Source organism: Natator depressus, chromosome 8, assembly GCF_965152275.1.
Source record: "Natator depressus isolate rNatDep1 chromosome 8, rNatDep2.hap1, whole genome shotgun sequence".
NCBI lineage: Eukaryota > Metazoa > Chordata > Testudines > Cheloniidae > Natator > Natator depressus.
The window spans coordinates 7,890,727-7,908,456 of NC_134241.1; the positions used below are offsets into that span (position 1 = coordinate 7,890,727).

Consider the following 17,730-nt stretch of genomic DNA (forward strand, 5'->3'; position numbering starts at 1 on the left):
GTCTGAACATGTACATGAAAAGCAACAGCAACACAGCATCAGGATCAGGTCTGCTCTATCAGACCTGGCCATTCTCCCTTACCACCAACAGGGAATGTAATTGGAGGGCTCTTCTCTGAATAGCAACTAGTTCAGATCCAAGAGCATATTTTCAGACCTTATTTGGGATGGCTTGGTTTTTGTAATCTTACCCATTTACCCCACACCCTTATCATACCTCTGTTGTGAATGATACCATCAGTTTTTCCCTCTTGCACCCTCCACTGTCTCTTTCCCCTTCCTGGCTGCTGTCACTTTGCTAACTCCCCACCTCCACCTCTGTATGCATCTGATGAAGTGAGCTGTGGCTCACGAAAGCTTATGCTCAGATAAATTGGTTGGTCGCTAAGGTGCCACATGTACTCCTTTTCTTTTTGCAAAAGCAGACTAACATGGCTGTTACTGACACCTCTACCTGTTACTCTTTAATCCTGTCTTCCCCATTCTCTTACCAGCACAACCAGGTTCCAGATCCTCATCTGAACCACCTTCCACCCATCCAGCCATTCCTTCCCTGTCTTCTCTGCTGGCTCTGGAATAACTGCTCTAAAAAACAAAACTCAACCACTTGTGAGCTCTTCATCTCATCAGTTACTGGCTCAAAAGAACTGGATCTGACCCTGCCTCTACCCTCTTAAAGAATATACAAGGAGCTGGGGGGTGGTGGTGGTAGACCTACTGTGAGCTTGATGAAGCTAGTGTGCTAAAAATAGTGTAGCTGTGGTGGCACTGCCTCACCATGCCAAGTGCCTCCACGGTTCAGGTGGGTTTGTAGCTGGTGTGGGTGGGTAGCCGGACCCACTACAGCTACACTTTTTTTAGCACTCCTTGTTTGGGAGCTAGCATGAGATATCTACAAGAATCTCACCTCTAACAGTGCAGACCTAACTTTAAGGAGGCCTCTATCCTCCTACTACCCAGTCTGGATGAGACTATAGCAGGAGTGCTGGGCTCCTTTCCTGCTGCTTTAAACTCCCCTTTGAACAGCACTCTTGTCCTGCACCCTGCTGCTATCTGCTACCATCCACCCACCCACCTCAGCCTTCCTTTATGCTTTCAACTCCTGGCTCCCTCCATCTCCCAAACACACTGACTTAACACACACTGCACGTTTTCCCGCCTCTTTGTTCAACTTGCAGCACTGGCTTCAACCCTCCCAACTCCCCAAGAGTCATTCATTCAGCTTACCTTGAACAAGCTCTGGTCTTTCAGCATCACCCATGAGCCCCTCTATCAACCTATCAGCTGGCCTTTCCCAGATTTCTAATGTCAGCATTAATTTGTCTGTTCTCAGTCATCGGCCTCCTGCCCTTTCACTTATATGGCTGACTTTCTCCACCCTTAACTTTTGTCAACCTTGCCAAGGGGTTTCAGCCCTTGCACACTCAACATCCACTTCCTCTTTTGCTGCTCTCATCCTGCTGCATATCATGGGGTTTTTGCCAGATACCTTTACTTTCTCCATTACATTTGTTCTCTCTGTTCTGCTATCTTCCTAACTTGGTCAATTGAATCCCAAGTCAACTTGGAACATGGAACTTCAGCCATGTTTTTGCCACTTTTCTCACACTTCTTAAACACTATACTTAATTTTTTTTCAAGAGTGACAAAATACATAACCCTAGGCTTCCCCTCATACCACTCATCTTTCTGCCCTATCCCACATGCAAAAATTTGTGGCACCTCTTTCTGATTTTCCTCATGACTGCTCTCTTCACAGTACAAGCACACAAGTCTCTATCTACCCCTCCACAAACAGTCCTGACCTCACTTGCCTTTCAAACTACCACCCCATCTCCCTTTTTTCATCTCTAAGCTCACTGAATGCACTGTCTACAGTTAAGCCACTGTTCCTCTCCATTCTATTTTAGACTCCTCCAGTTTATCTTCCACCCCTTGCTCTCAATCAAAATTGCTCTTGCCCAAAGCACAGAACCAGTATTCCATCCTCCATTCTCTTGTATTCCTTTGGCTTCTGAGACTGTCCTTTCCTGATTGTCCTCCATCATCAATAATAGCTCCCTCAGAAGATCCTTCCCTCCTTAACTTCCTGTGGGCATTTCATAGGGTTGTGCCCTTACTTTCCTTCTCTTCAGGCTTTATTTCCAAGTAATCTGCAGACATATTTAGCTACAATCTCTATGGTGACAACTCTCCGATCTACCTCTCTATTCCAGTTCTTCCACCTGTCTGAACTAATGTCTTAGGCTGTCTGATTGCTCTAACTCAACATGGCTAAAACCACTTTTAATCCTCTTTCCCACCCCCAAAAGCCCTTTTTCTCAAATACTACAGCCACCATCCTGCATGTTACTGAGGCCCATATTCTGATCATCTTTGACTTGAACCAGTCAAGGTCCTCACATTCAGGCTGCATATAAGTTTGCAGATTCTTTCTGCGTAACAGCTTGAAGATACGGCCTTTTTGCAGCTGGACTCTTCTGCTCTCCCTGTAACTCATGGAGGTGGCTCAGTGTTTTGGCTTCAGTCTAACCATGACCCTGGCTTGCTGCCAGAGTATCTCAATATGCAGCAGTAGACAGGTGTTTCTTTTGCTGCTTCCCTTACACCTTCTATTTTTAACTTTTGTGCCCAATTTTTTGGGCAGGGGGAGCACCTTTCTCTCCTCAGCATTCCTGCTTCTCCCTGGGTCAGTTAACCCCTTGTGGTTTTAACTCTCCCTGCTTGCTCTTCTGCCCCATAGAAGCAGGGTAGAGCAGCCAAGAAAGCACTAGGCCATATGCAAGCTATACTCTCTGAGAGGCAGTTTTCCCCAGGCTCAGCAGACAGCGAGTTCTGTCCAGCCTGACTCCATCCTTCTGTCCTGACTTCCCGGGGCTGGTAGTGAAACAGGCAGGTGGGGTCCCCTAACTACCCAGGCAGCCACAGCTCCAATAAGGGGGTGGGGGAGAATGGACCTAGAACCCTGCTGCAGAGCAGGGAGATGCTCTAACAGCAAGAAGTGCTTCATGCAGGAGGTAAGTCCTGAGGCATCTATGCAGAACAAAGAGGGAAGTTGTGGGGCACCAAGTCATCCCCCTAAAGAGGGGTGCCTTGGGGAAACAAGCCAGGCTCCTAATCAGCCCCCATCCATCCCAAGCCAAGCAGGAGGGATGAACTGGACATGTTTTTCCTTTTTAAGGGGAATAGGAGCCAGAAAGGGAGGGATTTTGAAGTTCTCTGCTTTCTCTACTACTGAGGAAAATAAGGGTCTGGCTTTGAACCCTGAGCAGGCTCTTGACAGTAAGCCCTAAGAGTAAATTTCTCCCCTCAAAAAATCCTTGAGGTAGCAATATCCCTCACTACTTCTTTGAGCAAGTGATTAGGGAAGGAACAAGCCTGAGAAGGGCAAGGATATGAATAAGAGCAACCTCAGGCTCTGTAACATTCAAGAACCAAAGGGCTCTAGTCATGAGATGACAAATGTTGATGCCACTGTTCTTCCCTCTGAAGAAGAATTCTACTGTGAGGAATCCAGAGATGGAATGACAGAGGCCTCTCTCCAAAAGGGCTTTGAAGCATTCTCCTCCACTGTCAGATTCCCTGCCTTTGCAAGAGCTTCCCTTTCCTGGCTGGAGGATCTCTGTTCTCAAGGGCTTTCACTCTGACTTTGGCTCCGTTTAAAAAAAACAAACTAGCAAAAGCTGCTGTATCCCTTAGTAAATCTCCGAAGTGCTTCATAAAGGAGGTAGACAAACCACCTTATCAAGACAAACAATTTCTGATCCCACAGTGCTTTTTTAGACTAATTTTTCAGCAGGGCCCATGCTTTGTTTAATGCACAGGTTTGACTTTAATAGGCTCACTCAAATATCTCTCTATTCACAGTCTTTCCAGGTAACATTGACTTACAGGGTCTAGGATTAAATACCAGAGCATTTTCAGCACCAACAGTACAAGTTAGATTAATCTCCTGTAGGGCCTTTTCTTAGGAATAGCTTTTTCACAAAAAATGCTATCAATTGGAAATCTGTTGGGAAGGGAGAAAACACCAGATATGAACAAGGTTGTGGTGAGTAGATATTCCCTTAGTGGCCACAATACTGTTTGGTGTTTTGATAGTTTTTAAATCAGCCTTACAATCTGGTCCAAGACAGATCTTTATTAACTCAATAGCACTATTGTGAAAATCTGGAGGATTCTAGGTAATGAATAATGCTGGGGTCCACCCATTGAACATACTGTACAGCTATCAGCACATATGCTGTCCAGCCTGCACACAATAGCACAGGATTCCTGTAGAGAAGAGAAATAACTTGAAACCAGTTGGGTTTTTTGGGGAAGGGGATTGAGAGTAATACAACTTCCCCTGTATTGCCAATTCTGGCTCTAAAGTTCTCCTTCCCTATGTTTTTGTGTGCATGAAAAACTCAAGCCAGCTGGCTTCATCAGATGCTGCTATATCCAAAGCAAACTGATTATTTAATCCTTCAGTTCTTAGCTTAAAAAAAAAAATCTGTTCAGAACTAAATTCACAGTATTCTCTAGTACTAAGACCTGCATGAGCAACCATCAATCTGTTGTTTACCTTGAATGTTGTTCTTTGCATCATTGAAATGGAACACGAGGAGAGGGGGAACAAGCACCACTAAGCAGCAGGTAAGTGATGTGGTGGGAAGGATGTACATGAGGAAGGGGGCCACCTGAAAGTAAGAGCCAGAGCAGCACCCCAGGGGAAAGACCAGGAGCAAAATTAGACTGTTGTAAACATCTCCAAAAGAACTTGCATTAGGTAGCTAAAATGACACAAAGTAATTGCTGTACTTGCCCTAGAGTGCCATGAGTAGTACACTGCTTCATTGGGCAGTCAAATATCTGAGAACTGCACTATCAGTAAAGAACAGAGCATCAGACCACTTCAAAGAGTTAAAAAAAACCATGCAAACTTATCCCAACAATTGATAGCTCATTTCCACTGCTTACCTAACACAAGTAGGTAGGGTATATGCTGGTAGTTCAGAGTTGACTAGTCATGTAGTACTGGCTCATTCTAGCTTCTAAAATAACCTTGAGACACCAATCATTTTCCATGTAATCCGTTGCTGTGCTTACCAATAGCCTGTCGTCGTCCTGGAGGGGAGTTGGTCTGCACACAATATCTGAATAAGGAGGAAGGTGGTCTACATTAGGAAAAAGTAGATGAATCCTTGACCTAACACTGTGTCTTAGGGTAGTTTTATTCTTCCTGTCCTTACCCTTCTCACCAAGTAGCTCTGCAGTTGTGTGTCTAGCTTGCTTGGTAGCATACCTTGTTTTTTCTTTATTCTTTTCTGTCATTAGCAGGAAAAGGCTAGAATGTAGCCCAGTGAAGTAAAGAGCAATATAAGTGAAGCTAGTTTTGGAGAAAAAGCATTTTCTCTTGCCCTCAAGTAGTGTAAAATCACACAGCTCTCTATTCTATCAATTCTGGCAGTCCATTTTACTGATGCAACATTACCCTAAGTAGCATGTGCCTATTCAATTTTGAATTTAATTAGTACTGGAAAAGTGGGTATTCACAGCGTGAGCTTCAAGAGAGATCTGACAACTTTCTATTAGTGAGTACGCTGCTGAAGGCAGCAAAACAGCTACAAAGGTATTGGCACAGTCGTCAAATACATTCTCTTTTCTACCCATTCCCACAACAGGTGTCCTTTGTACAGCCAAATTCAACACATTGATGAGTTTATCAATTACCAGTACGGTAATTACTGCTGGGAATATTCAAGCCTTAGCAAAGTTTCGATACAGATTGGAGAACAAGTGCTACTAATAGTAGTAGGGCCCAGCTTTTTCTGGATGTGATATTTGACAGATTTCTTCACCAAATAGTCACTGAACCAACAGAAGGCGATGCCATTTTAGATTTGGTATTGGTGAGTACGGAGGATCTTATGGTTGTACAGGACAACCTTGGTTTGAGTGATCATGAGCTAATTCAGTTTAAACTAAATGGAAGGAGAAACAAAAATAGATCTGCAATTAGCATCCTTGATTTCAAAAGAGCTAACTTAGGGTTACCATATTTGAACATTCCAAAAAGAGGATACTCTGGGGGCAGGGAGGGGAGGGATTTGCTTGCAGCCCCCTGCCCCTAGTCCAGCCACAACTCCACCCCCTCCCTGCCCCATTGGACCCCTTCCCCAAATCCCCAGCCCCGCCTCCACTGCCTTCCCTCTCCCTCCCAGCCACACAAAACAGCTGTTTAGTGGCACAAGTGCTGGGAGCTAGGGGGAAAAAGCAGGCACTTTTGAGTGATCAACATTCACCCTCTTGAATGATCAACTCTTCTTTGGGGAAGAATGGCAAAATCCCAGATGTTTTTAGATATTTAAAAATTCCTCCCTGATGGCAATTTAAGAACCAAAAAGCTGGACATGTCTGGGAAAATATGGACGTATGGTAACGCTAACTAACTTAAAAAAATTAAGGGAATTAGGGAAGTGGACTGGACCAAAGAACTCAAGGATCTGAATGTAGAGGAGGCTTGGATACTTTGTCAAAATTGCAGAAACTACTGATACCAGCATCCCAAGCAAGGGGAAAAATTTGTAGGGAAGGGTTGCAGACTAAACTGGATAAGCAGCAAACATCTCAAATGGGGTGATTAAGAGAAAGCTGAAAGCTTAGAAGGGATGGAAAATGGGATGAATCAGCAAGGAAAGTTACCTCTTAGAGGTCAGAAGGTGTAGGAATAAAGAAAGAACTGCCAAAAGCCAAACAGACTTGTACCTTGCAAAGAGAATTAAAATCAATAGTAAAAGGTTCTTTAGCCATATTAATTTAAAAAAAAAAAAAAAAAAAAAAAAAGGAAAGAAGAAGTGGGAGTGCTAAACCCTGAGGATGGGATGGAGGTTAAAGATAATCTAGGCATGGCCCAGCACCCAAACTAATACTTTGCCTCAGTTTTTAATAAGGCTGATGAAGAGCTTAGAGATAGTGACTAATAGGTACACAGATATGGAGGTAGATATTACCACATCTGAGTGGAAGTCAAACAGCTTAATGAGACTAAATTGGGGTAACTGGAAAAATCTCCATCCAAGAATATTAAAGAAACTAGCATATGAAGTTGCAAGCCCAAGAGCAAGAATTTTTAATGAATCTGTAAACTCAGGGATTGTACCCTATGACTGGACAATTGCTACTATAGCTTCTATTTTTAAGAAGGGGGGGGGTGGGGGAAGTGATGCAGGAAACAACAGGCCTGTTAGCTTGACCTCAATTGTATGCAAATTGGAATAAATTTTGAAAGAGTAGTTAAAGACAGAGGTGAACTGTAATTGGGATAAAATACAACATGGTTTTACAAAAGGTAGATTGACAAACCAACCTGATCTCCTTCTTTGAGAAGATAACTGATTTTTTAGACAAAGGAAATGCAGTAGATCAAATGTGCCTGGATTTCATAAAGTTTGATACAGTTCCACATGGGAAATTAATCCCTATTTTCTTCAATTTAACTAAGAGGAGAATTGAAAGGAGGGTAAAGAGGAGACTACAATGGTTCATACGTAAAGGTGAACTGTCAGGCTGGAGGGAGGTTACTAGTGGGAGTTCCTCAGGGATCAGTCTTGAGACCAACCTTATTTAACATTTTTATTATTGATCTTGGCACAAAAAGTGGGAGTATGCTAATAAAATTTGCAGATGACACACAGTTGGGAGGATTAGCCAATATGGAGGAGAACCAGAATATCATACAAAATGATCTGGATGACCTTGTAAACTGGAGTAATAGAAATGGGATGAAATTTAATTGTGCGAAGTACAAGGTCACACATCAAGGGACTAACAACAAGAATTTTTGCTATAAGCTGGGGATATATGATTTGGAAGTGAGAGGAGGAGAAAGTTCTGAGTGTATTGGTTGATCACAGGAAAACTGAGTCATCAATGTGATGCAGCTGTAAAAAAAGGCTAATGCAGTCCTAGGATGCATCCGATGAGGTATTTCTACTAGAGACAGGGAAGTGTTAGTACTGTTATACAAGGCACTGGTGAGACCTCATCTGGAATACTGTGTGCAATTCTGGTCTCCCATGTTTAAGAAAGATGAATTCAAATTGGAACAGGGGCAGAGAAGGGCTACTAGGATGATCTGAGGAATGGAATGGAATGGAAACCTATCTTATGAGAGGAAACTCAAAACAAGCTTGGCTTGTTTAGCCTAACCAAAAGAAGGCTGTGGGGAGATAGTGTTTATCTCTCAGGTGTATTTATAGAGAGTAATCCTAAGAGGGAGAAGAATTATTTAAGTTAAGCGCCAATTTGGACACAAGAACAAATGGATATAAACAGGCCAACAAGTTTAGGCTCAAAATTAGATGAAGGTTTCTAACCATCAGAGGAGTGAAGTTCTGGAACAGCCTTCCAAGGGGAGCAGTGGGGGCAAAAACCTAACTGGCTTCAAGACTGAACTTGATGAATTTATGGAAGGGATGGTAGGATGAGACTGCCTACCATGGCATGTAGCCGATCTGCCACTGATAGCTGCAAATATCTCCACTGGCTGTGATGGGATAGTATAGTAGATAGGGAGGGTTCTGAGTTACCCCAGAGAATTCTTTCCCAGGTGTCTGGCTGGTGGGTCTTGCCCACACACTCAGCATCTAAGAGATCACCATATTTGAGGTTGGGAAGGAATTTTCCCCTGGGTCAGATTAGCAGAGACCCTGGAGGTTTTTCATATTCCTCTGCAGCATGGGGCATGGGTCACGTGTAGGTTTAAACTGGTGTAAATAGTGGATTCTCTGTAACCTGAAGTCTTTAAGCCATGATTTGAGGACTTCTGTAACTCAGCCTGAGGTTAGGGGTCTATTACAGGAGTGGGTGGGTTAGGTTCTGTGGTCTGCAACATGCAGGACGTCAAACTAGATGATCATGATGGTCCCTTTACACCTTAATGTCGAAAACCTATGAACAGAGTCAAAAGTTAAGGGCAGTGCCTTCATTTCTGCCCTTATGGGGGGCATTTTGTGTCAAGTTTCAGTTTCTTCACTTTTTCTTTTATGCAGAGTTCTTTGAGGTACTTATATTTTGTGTGGGTGTTTCAAGTTCCTATGAACAGGCTCTCGTTTCCCCAGAATGTTGGATGGTTTTTTTATGTATACATTCTCTTGCTTCTTTGCTCTTAGTTTGTATTGCTTTTTTATACTACACAGTACTTCAGTTCCATTACACTCAGTTACTTTAAAAGTGTCTTCTTGCTTTACGTTCTCTATAAACTAGGAATAGTATTTTGTTTTGCAAAATGAAAATCTTTCAAAGATTACATGCTTGATTTTACTCATTGGTATTTATTTTCAAGAAAAAAATGGAACAGTGTTAAGACTAAATATCTCGTTTTCATAGTTTAACAAAGACTTTATTGCATAATCACTATTGTATTCATAAGTGCTTTAGAAACAAATATAGTCTATATGCTATTTTTACTTTGAAGTATATCGTGAAGGCACATTCATTTATACATGTAGACGGTTGACTGTTTTTCCATGTTCAGTTTACTTTGTTCACATATAAAACTGTACATAACTAACATAATATAATCTGGAATATATTAAAAGTGAGTAGTTAGACTAGAACCATGAGGCTACAGTGTGCAGAAACAAATCAGTGATTTTTTTTTTAAGAGGTCAGATGTACAAATGTGAAGTACAAAGTTTTAAATAAAGAAAATAGCTTTTTATAAAATTCAGAAAAGTGAATTTGCACTTCAAAGTTTCAGCATGTTGAGCACATTTTAAATTATATGATTTTTAATTCTACTTTATTTCATTGTGAAATATATTGGCAAAATATTAGCTTTCATAATTCCTATAAATACCTTTATATCTTTTAAATTATTACCTGACCTGTTCTAGAATGGAAAGTGTTGAAGTCTAAAGAGATGTTTTCTTCTGCACAAGGGGTACTGGAAGTCAAACTTTTAAAAAAATTAATGACTCCTTCTCCAAGCTTAGGATGGTCCTCTTGAAACAACTGAAGCATTAGGGAGCAGTAGATGAACATCTCTGAAGCAGTAAAGTGTGACATGTGTCACAAACACGCACAGGTTTAGGGTAGGATGGCAGTGCCAGTTCATTGCTGGAACAAGTGTTGCAAAAGATGTCACCACAGTTTCTACAGTGATGCTACAAGACAGTTTAAAGCAAAATTAGGATTGAGTAAGCACAAACTGTACAGTTTAATCTTTAACTACAGCAGGCTATTAGCAAATTGTGATAAGCTCCTGCTGCACCATCCACTGTTTCCTGAGCCTCCAACCAGGACCATCCCTAGGTATTTTGGTGCCCTATGCAGCGGGGGGCTGTGTGGGGCCCCAGGCCTCTGCGGGAAGTGGAGTGACCCAGCCCCAGCGTGCTCTGCTCCCCTGGCTCCCAGCCACACAGCTGGCGAGTGCTGGGGGGTGGTTCTCCCCTCCCCGCAAGCCTGGGAACCAGGGGAGTGGAGCAGGCTGGGGCCGGGTCACTCCACTTACACACTGTGACCAGCTGCAATCTTCAGGGGAGTGGGGATGGGGCAGGGGCAGGGGCCTGGGGAAGAGCCGGAGCAGGGGCTGGAGCAGCACGCAGCTGCACAGGGCACCAGGAAATTTCCTGGTGCCCTGTGCAGCTGCGTGCTTTGCATATGAGTAAGGACGGCCCTGCCTCCACCCTCCCCACATCAAGGATTCACTTCCTTCCACATGAGGACTACACAGAATTCAATCTGGAGGCTGTCATCACAGCTGCTTAGCTAGAAGGGGGTCATGCATCTTGAGACATTCATTCTTTCAGGAGACTAAAAAAATGCCTTAGCACTTCCAGTTCTTGCTGGTTAGAAAAGGAAGCCACAATAGGAATTGAACCCAAGTTTCCCCAGGGCAGCGCAGTGCACTACCAGAAAGCTACAAATTCCTGCTATCAAGCAACATCCTCATTGAGAGCACACAAGACTCTGGTTTATGCTAAATCACAGTTTTTAGAAACAATCACCTTTTAAACATTTTTAAAAAACTTGGTCTCTCTCCCCCCTCAGGTTAATGGGATAGTGTTACTCAAAGTCAAGTCAAGTCAATTTTCTCTAGTTAGTAATGTATGACAAGATCTGGAATTAGAGGCTTTTAAATACTTCTTCCCTAGCAAAATGAGCTGTGATACATTAGAAGGGTAGATGACTGGTGCCTCTCCATACTGGGCGGGGGGCACCAGCTAAAGGGTAAGACATGTGACCTCCCCAACGTGACTCTTCCCCCACCTAGCTCAGGGTCCTTGCGCTCTGCCCATCCCCTCCGCATGTTACCTGCGGGGGGCCTCTGTCCTCCCACTGCGCTGGCTCCCCCTGGCATGTTTGGCTGCTCTGCCTAGCAGCCAGGCCCTGGACCCACTCCTGGATGCTGCCCAGTGCAGCACAGCATCTGCCTGGGAGAGTGCCTAGCTGCGGCAGCTGTGGGCTGCCTCCTGTCCAGGCTTGGCTTCTGGGAAAGTGGCTGAGGGAGTTTGAGCTGCCCTGCCCCACCCTCCCTGGCATGCTCAGAGTTGGCTCTTGTCCCCAGAAGCAAAGCCTGGGGAGGGAGTGGCGGCAGCCTGCTCCCTGCCCAGGCTCAACTTCTAGGGACAGGAGCTGACTGAGCATGCCGGAGGGGCTCCAGCTTGTTCGGCCACTGTCCCCAGAAGCTGAACCCGGGCGCGGGCAGCCTGCTGCTACCGCAGCCAGGCACTCTCCCAGTCAGCCAGGACACAGTCAGCGTGGATGGAAGAGGCTCTGGCCCTGCCTCTCCCTGCCCGGGTCAGCTGCTGGAGAGACACTTGACCCTTTGTGCACCTCCCACGAGTCGCCAAAAAAAGGGGTTTTCTTCATAGTTATCCACTGACCACCACTACCTTTCTTCTTGAAATGGAGAACTCCTTCTCACATTGTTTACAGTGGGTTGCTTCATCATCTTTTAGCCAGGTATGGCCCTAAAATAAAAACAATCACATATGCAAGAAAGATCAGTTCAGTTATGAATTACTTGGAGAAAGGATTTGAAATTGAAGGTGGTTTGGGCTGCAACACTTGGAATTTCCCACAGCCATATTCTAAATCATTTCACTCAGTTTTAAGGGTTATCTGCAGTATGAGGTCATCTAAAAATGAAATATGTACAAGACTTAATTTACATTTTTATAAAGTGTACAGTACCTTTAGTGCTTTATTTACTTCTTTAATATCTTCCATCTTCAGTTTGGATCTGGAAAAGATAAATTAAGAATTTACTTCGCATTTTACCATGAGATAAAGACGACTATTTATAGAAAAAATGCAACAGAGTTTAGCTGGAACTAAGGGGAGGGGACAAAGTCCCAATCCTGCAACCCTTGTGTGTGAATAGTACCACTGAAGTGAATGGATAAACACACATGCACAAGTTGCCCAAACCTTGGTATAGACTTTCTCCATACTCATCCATCCTTTCCTAAAATTGACATTTATGTAACTGGATGCTCTTTAATTGTTGCATATGTTATGAATTAGTTTGAAAATCCAACCTCATTTAGCTACAAGGTTCTTAAGTTATTGGAACTTACTGGCTAAGGTGTTGTCCCATTTCTTGTAGAGCTTGTTCCTGTTCTTCACAGACCTTCTCTAACTGCTGCTTCTCATCTTGCAATTTTCGCAGTTCCTATAATTAACACACAATGCTCTGAACAAGAGCATGAATGCTGAGCATCTTCAGCACAGTGTGAAGAATTAGAGGGTTTTTTTCAGCTTTAAAAAAACAAACAAAAAAACCCCCCAACACACAAAAAAAAACCCCACCAAACATTTGACCTTATATAATCTGTGTCCTAGACAATCAGCCCAACATGGTGAGGAATTTATGATAGATTAGCTTCTCTGCAAAGCTAGATACCTATTCTTGGACTTTAGGATCTTGCTTTTACTGTGTTTATGTTAATAACCTGTTCACATCTAAATGGTATCCAATTTACGTATTGTAGATCATCATGGGGAGGTTTTTAAACTGATTATACAAATACAAAGGAGGTGAAGAGATTTTTTTTCAGGCCTCTGCAATCTCAGAGTAAGCTACCATATGTGGCATAAACCAACCAATTCACCAATGGTGCAATTATTATTCAGTCAATATGCAGTGCACACACCTCTTATTCTTTATAGTGCCTAGGACCCCATTGTGTTAGGTGCTGTACAAACACGGAACAAAGAGACTGTCCCTGCCCCAAGGGGCTTACAATCTTAGTAATGTATGCTTTGCTCCTCCAGGCACTTAAAATAAATACAACAAATGCCAATTGCACACAGGGGAGTGGGTTGCTGCAAGTCAATTTAAAGAATGATTTGTAGAAAATGATTTTAAGAAGCACAGAGGATTTGAAAACTTGTAAAATTAGTCCACTCATTTTAGTTTTTAAGTTTTAAATATTCACCACTGAAACTTGGGTTATATCATCAATTCATCTTTCTTTTGTAATATGCTGACCCCAAGCTCCTCCTATTTGCATTTTCCTGCACAAAGTTAGTTGAATTGTTGAACATTTTCCCGTAATCACTTTCACAAGTGGGCAATGGGGGGGGGGAGGGGGGGGTCGATAGAAATAAACTAACTATTCAAGCAAAGGGAAATACTTGCATAGCTTCTGTTGACTTTCCATCCTAATCGCTCACCATGCTCCCAATGTGCTTACCTTTTTCAACCCTTCCATTTGTTGCAGTTCTGTTTTTAGCAGACTAGTAGTATCCTTCTCTTGATGTAGCTCTCGTTGCAAAGTTTGTCTCTGTTCTTTTTCAGATTTTAACTCTTTCTCCAGAATTGAGCTGTTAAAATAACGTTGGTTGTAACAGAGGCTGTTTTTACAAAGAGTTTTAGGAAAAAGAAAGGACAGGAACACTTGTCCAATCCAGGGCAAAACTGGAAACATTGTTCCGGGAAGGGGGAGAGAGATGTCTTGGCAGCGCAAAGATCAATAATTATGTTAAACAATCTTTTCCTTTGGTCACAGCAAGGAAGGAGCAGCCAAGACAGTGGGTTTCAGGGGTTGTGGAGTTTTTATTCAGTTAGGTGTGTACTTGACTGCTTATGTATAAATAATTGAACATACAAAACATTACAATTGAGAGTATATGCACATGTACATAGCCCCATTAGTGAAATCCTGGAAAGACTTCAGTAAGAATGAGCAGCACAGTGGGGGATGCATTTGGTATTAAATTCCAGACCCTTTTAATGCAGCAAGAGATTTTTTCTTTATTTGAACACTGACTCAAAGTGAATCAGACCAGGTTTGAGAACAGGAGGAGTCCTGGGGAGGAGCAAGATAGCATCCCATAAATCAACATGTCACTTTGCATCCTTTCCCATTTTTTTGTCTGAATGTTTTCTATTAAGACTCAGCCTTTTGGGTCTCATTTTTTGTCTGCAGAGGATCTAGCACACTCCCTGATGCTAAATAAGTTAATCATTCATAATCTTTGGTTATTAAAGGGAAAAGCATGCAAGTTTAATTCATTTATTAATAAAGCATCCACTAACCATCTTACCCGTGTACATACACAAAGTTAATGATTGCAAATAATTTATCATCCATAAAAAACTAGTTATCACTCTTTGGCACTAGAGAAGAAACACAAATCTTAAAAACAAAACAGAATTAACTTTCTTCTTCTTTATATTAAGTATTATAGAAGTAAAAAATAAGTACCACTGATTGTCCAGCTGGGAGAGTTGTTGCTGTAGAGTCTCAATTCTGCCACCAAACTCTTGCTTCATTTTGATATTTTTTTCTTCTGCTACCTGCCTAGCCTGTTCTGCATGCTGCAATCTAATGCAAAATAAGGCATGCAATGCATTTATTAGAATCAATGCACAAAAGTATTACTTAAGTATGGACAATACTTTCCTTTAAAAAATTCTGTTGCACCCATTTTTCTACAGTGGTATAACTGAGAATTTGAATGCACAGCAATAGGACATTTAAAAAACAACAGTTTCTGTGGAAGCCATAAGCAGCCACATAGGATGTATGCCTTAACTCAGAGTACACAGAATACATTTACACATGCCGTAAGTGTTGTGGTATGGGCCAGATCTATATGTATGGGGGCAGAAAGAGAAAATGTGCACAAAGGGGAGGTCAGAGGGTGAGCCTGGATCTGTACGGAAGATGAGGGTGTAGCGTGGATAGTTGGAAGCTATGGAGGGTTTGGGAGGGTGGGGAGGGAGTGGAGAGGCAAAATTTTAGCAGTCAGTTCTCTGCAATGTGGGGAGAAGTTGATCTGTGTTGGGGCAACCACAGGGAACCCCCATCACACTTGTCCATATCATCTAGTTTCCTTGCCCCCTGCTCAGGCCCATCTGAATGGTCTCATTATTAAGTGCTGCCTCTGTTGTGGCCCCTGTCACAGACTGGAGCTAGGGAGGAGGGCTGTGAAGCTGGGCCAGGGAGGCAGCATATGAGAACAGATGTATCCTTCTCTTAATGTATGGTTACACCAAATAAGGAGAGTAAATGATTAAGTTTTATATATTTCTATATATTTGTATTTCCAGTATATAGTGATCATGTGGAAGTGCCTGAAGTTTGGAGTTCATGGTGTGTGTACATCTATTTGAAGGCAAAAGAAAGTAATACATTGATGGCTACACTTCAAGGCAGGATGATTTTAATAGTGTTGTGTAGAAGAGTTACCAAGTATTTTATGCAATAGGCAGAACAGAAAATTCAAAGGATCACATTAACATTAACTGTGGTAAATGCGGAGACTAAATTCAGGCTCTTGAAGTATGAAATGGAGGGATCTTAGTCCTGATTTAATTGAAAAGCTCAACCAAGTCTTAACTATGCAGGCACTACTGAGGCTTCAGTAATATGTAAGAATATTGGAAGTTCACGCAATATTCTTTTTCCAGCATTGCCTTTTTAGGAGTTTGTAAATATTACCTCTCTTCCATTTGTTTCATAGTAGACATCATCTGATTTGTTTTTCCTTCAAAAGAGGATATTGTTTCTTTTTTCTGTTGCAGTGAGCTCTCTGAATTCTGTAAGAAGAAATTTGAGCAAATGATTTCACATAAATTCTTCTTTAATATTCCAAAGTATAACCAAAACAATAAGGTTTAGAGCCAAAGTTTAGTGCCTGAGAAAGAAAATCAAGGATATTTTGAAGAATTTGATGCAGTCAGAAGAAAACTGAAAAGGGCAAGATGTACTAAATGGTGTTCTCTGTTTTGATGTACCAGAGAGGGAGTAATGGGAGAGCAAAGGTCAGGGAGTTGGCATAGGAGGGGTTCTTGAGATCAGGCAACTGAAGGCGGAGGAGATAACAATGGAGGATTGGGAACATTAGAGGTTGCAAGGAAAGGAAGAGGACAGTAGTTAAAGGGCTATATTAGGAGATAAGGAGAATTAAGGGGATAACACTACTGTTGGCACACCTTAAAACAAAAAGCTAAGAAAATGAAAGGATACAACTGATTCAAGGATCTCGAGTCAGTGTTTGATTTTAATTATATCATCAGCACCAGCTGGAATAGTACTAAAGAAGTTAAAAAGTGAAAGAGGAACACCCCTGTTTCTCCTTTAGGAGCCAACAGTCACACACCATCTCTCAAATCTGTGTTAAGGGAGAAGTGAAAAAACCCAAGCAACACACAATTTTTAAAGGGCTACTTGGGCAGGATGAGAAAAGTCCTAAGAGCTATTAATTGGACCATGGTATTTCAAAAGAAGATAAATGGGAGCGGCGGGGGGGGCTGGTCTTTTAAGTAAAAATTCAACACAATCAAAAGCTTCTCTTTTTAGAAATAAACACTCAAAGGAAATGAAGTGATCGGGCTGGATGAACATGGAGGGTAACTTAAAGAGATCAGTGACAGTGCTTAACGAAAAAGGAAGTGAAGATGCATATATAGAAGCTGAGACAGGGCAAATGTCAGACCAGAACAGGAAGATGCAAATGTAGTACTGGAAGTAGGAGTATATGAAGAGACACAGGGTGGTGAAAATATAGGTACAATTAAAAATGAAATGAACAGATGAACAAATGAAAAAGTACCTCACTAGTGTAACTAAAGCTTACTGTTATTAGACTGTGTGCGCAAATATTGATTTGCACCTGCAAGTTTTTGTTGGCTAACTTACACTTCTGTAGCACCTTTCATCTTAATATTTTCAATTGCTTTACAGACATCAAGGAATCTTCGTAATACTCCTGAGGTAGATCAGTATTTTACCCATTTTGAGGAAACAGGAAGTATATGACTTACCTAATGTCACATAGGAAGTCAGTGAGAGAGTAGGAACACAACCTAGGGGATTCTATTTTTCCACGCTGCAGAATGCAAGTAACTCCCAGTTTGATCTTATGGCCCGATCTGCTCCAAGGAACTGAACTTACGTAGTCTAGTGGCTTGAACAGAGGACCAATAGGCAAGACTCCTGGGACCCTATTCTCCCCCTGTATAACAAGAAACTGACTGATTTTTTTAGTGCCTTCTCTTCAGGGTACCAAATGGTATTCCAAAAGGGAATTTATATAATAATTTACAACAAAAGTCTACACAACCTACAATAAAGACACATGACATCTGGTAAGAGAAAGCTATGGAAGGAAGGTTAAAGATAGGTGTTACGGAAGGACTTCTCAGAGGATTATTGACTAGTAAAGCTATCCAGCACATACTGATACAACATACATAACAGAGTCTGCATCAAAGATAATTGTATACTT

General features: G+C 42.1%; 1 protein-coding gene across 5 annotated transcripts in view; it reads right to left on the reverse strand.

The window, feature by feature from the left end:
- Positions 1-9,355: 9,355 nt before the first annotated feature.
- RUFY1 (RUN and FYVE domain containing 1) overlaps positions 9,356-17,730 on the reverse strand; it is a 31,844-nt gene continuing 23,469 nt past the window's right edge. For 3 of the 5 annotated variants that reach the window (XM_074960342.1, XM_074960341.1, XM_074960343.1), the window contains exons 12-18: positions 15,942-16,039; positions 14,703-14,822; positions 13,689-13,818; positions 12,570-12,664; positions 12,184-12,232; positions 11,874-11,960; positions 9,358-10,151 (exon numbers count right to left, since the gene is read on the reverse strand). In XM_074960342.1, the coding sequence (XP_074816443.1) occupies positions 10,008-10,151; positions 11,874-11,960; positions 12,184-12,232; positions 12,570-12,664; positions 13,689-13,818; positions 14,703-14,822; positions 15,942-16,039 (723 nt within the window). In that variant the 3' untranslated portion in view covers positions 9,358-10,007. Of the gene's footprint in view, positions 10,152-11,873; positions 11,961-12,183; positions 12,233-12,569; positions 12,665-13,688; positions 13,819-14,702; positions 14,823-15,941; positions 16,040-17,730 lie in introns of all 5 variants that reach the window. The other 2 variants (XM_074960339.1, XM_074960340.1) reach the window with 2 other exon arrangements.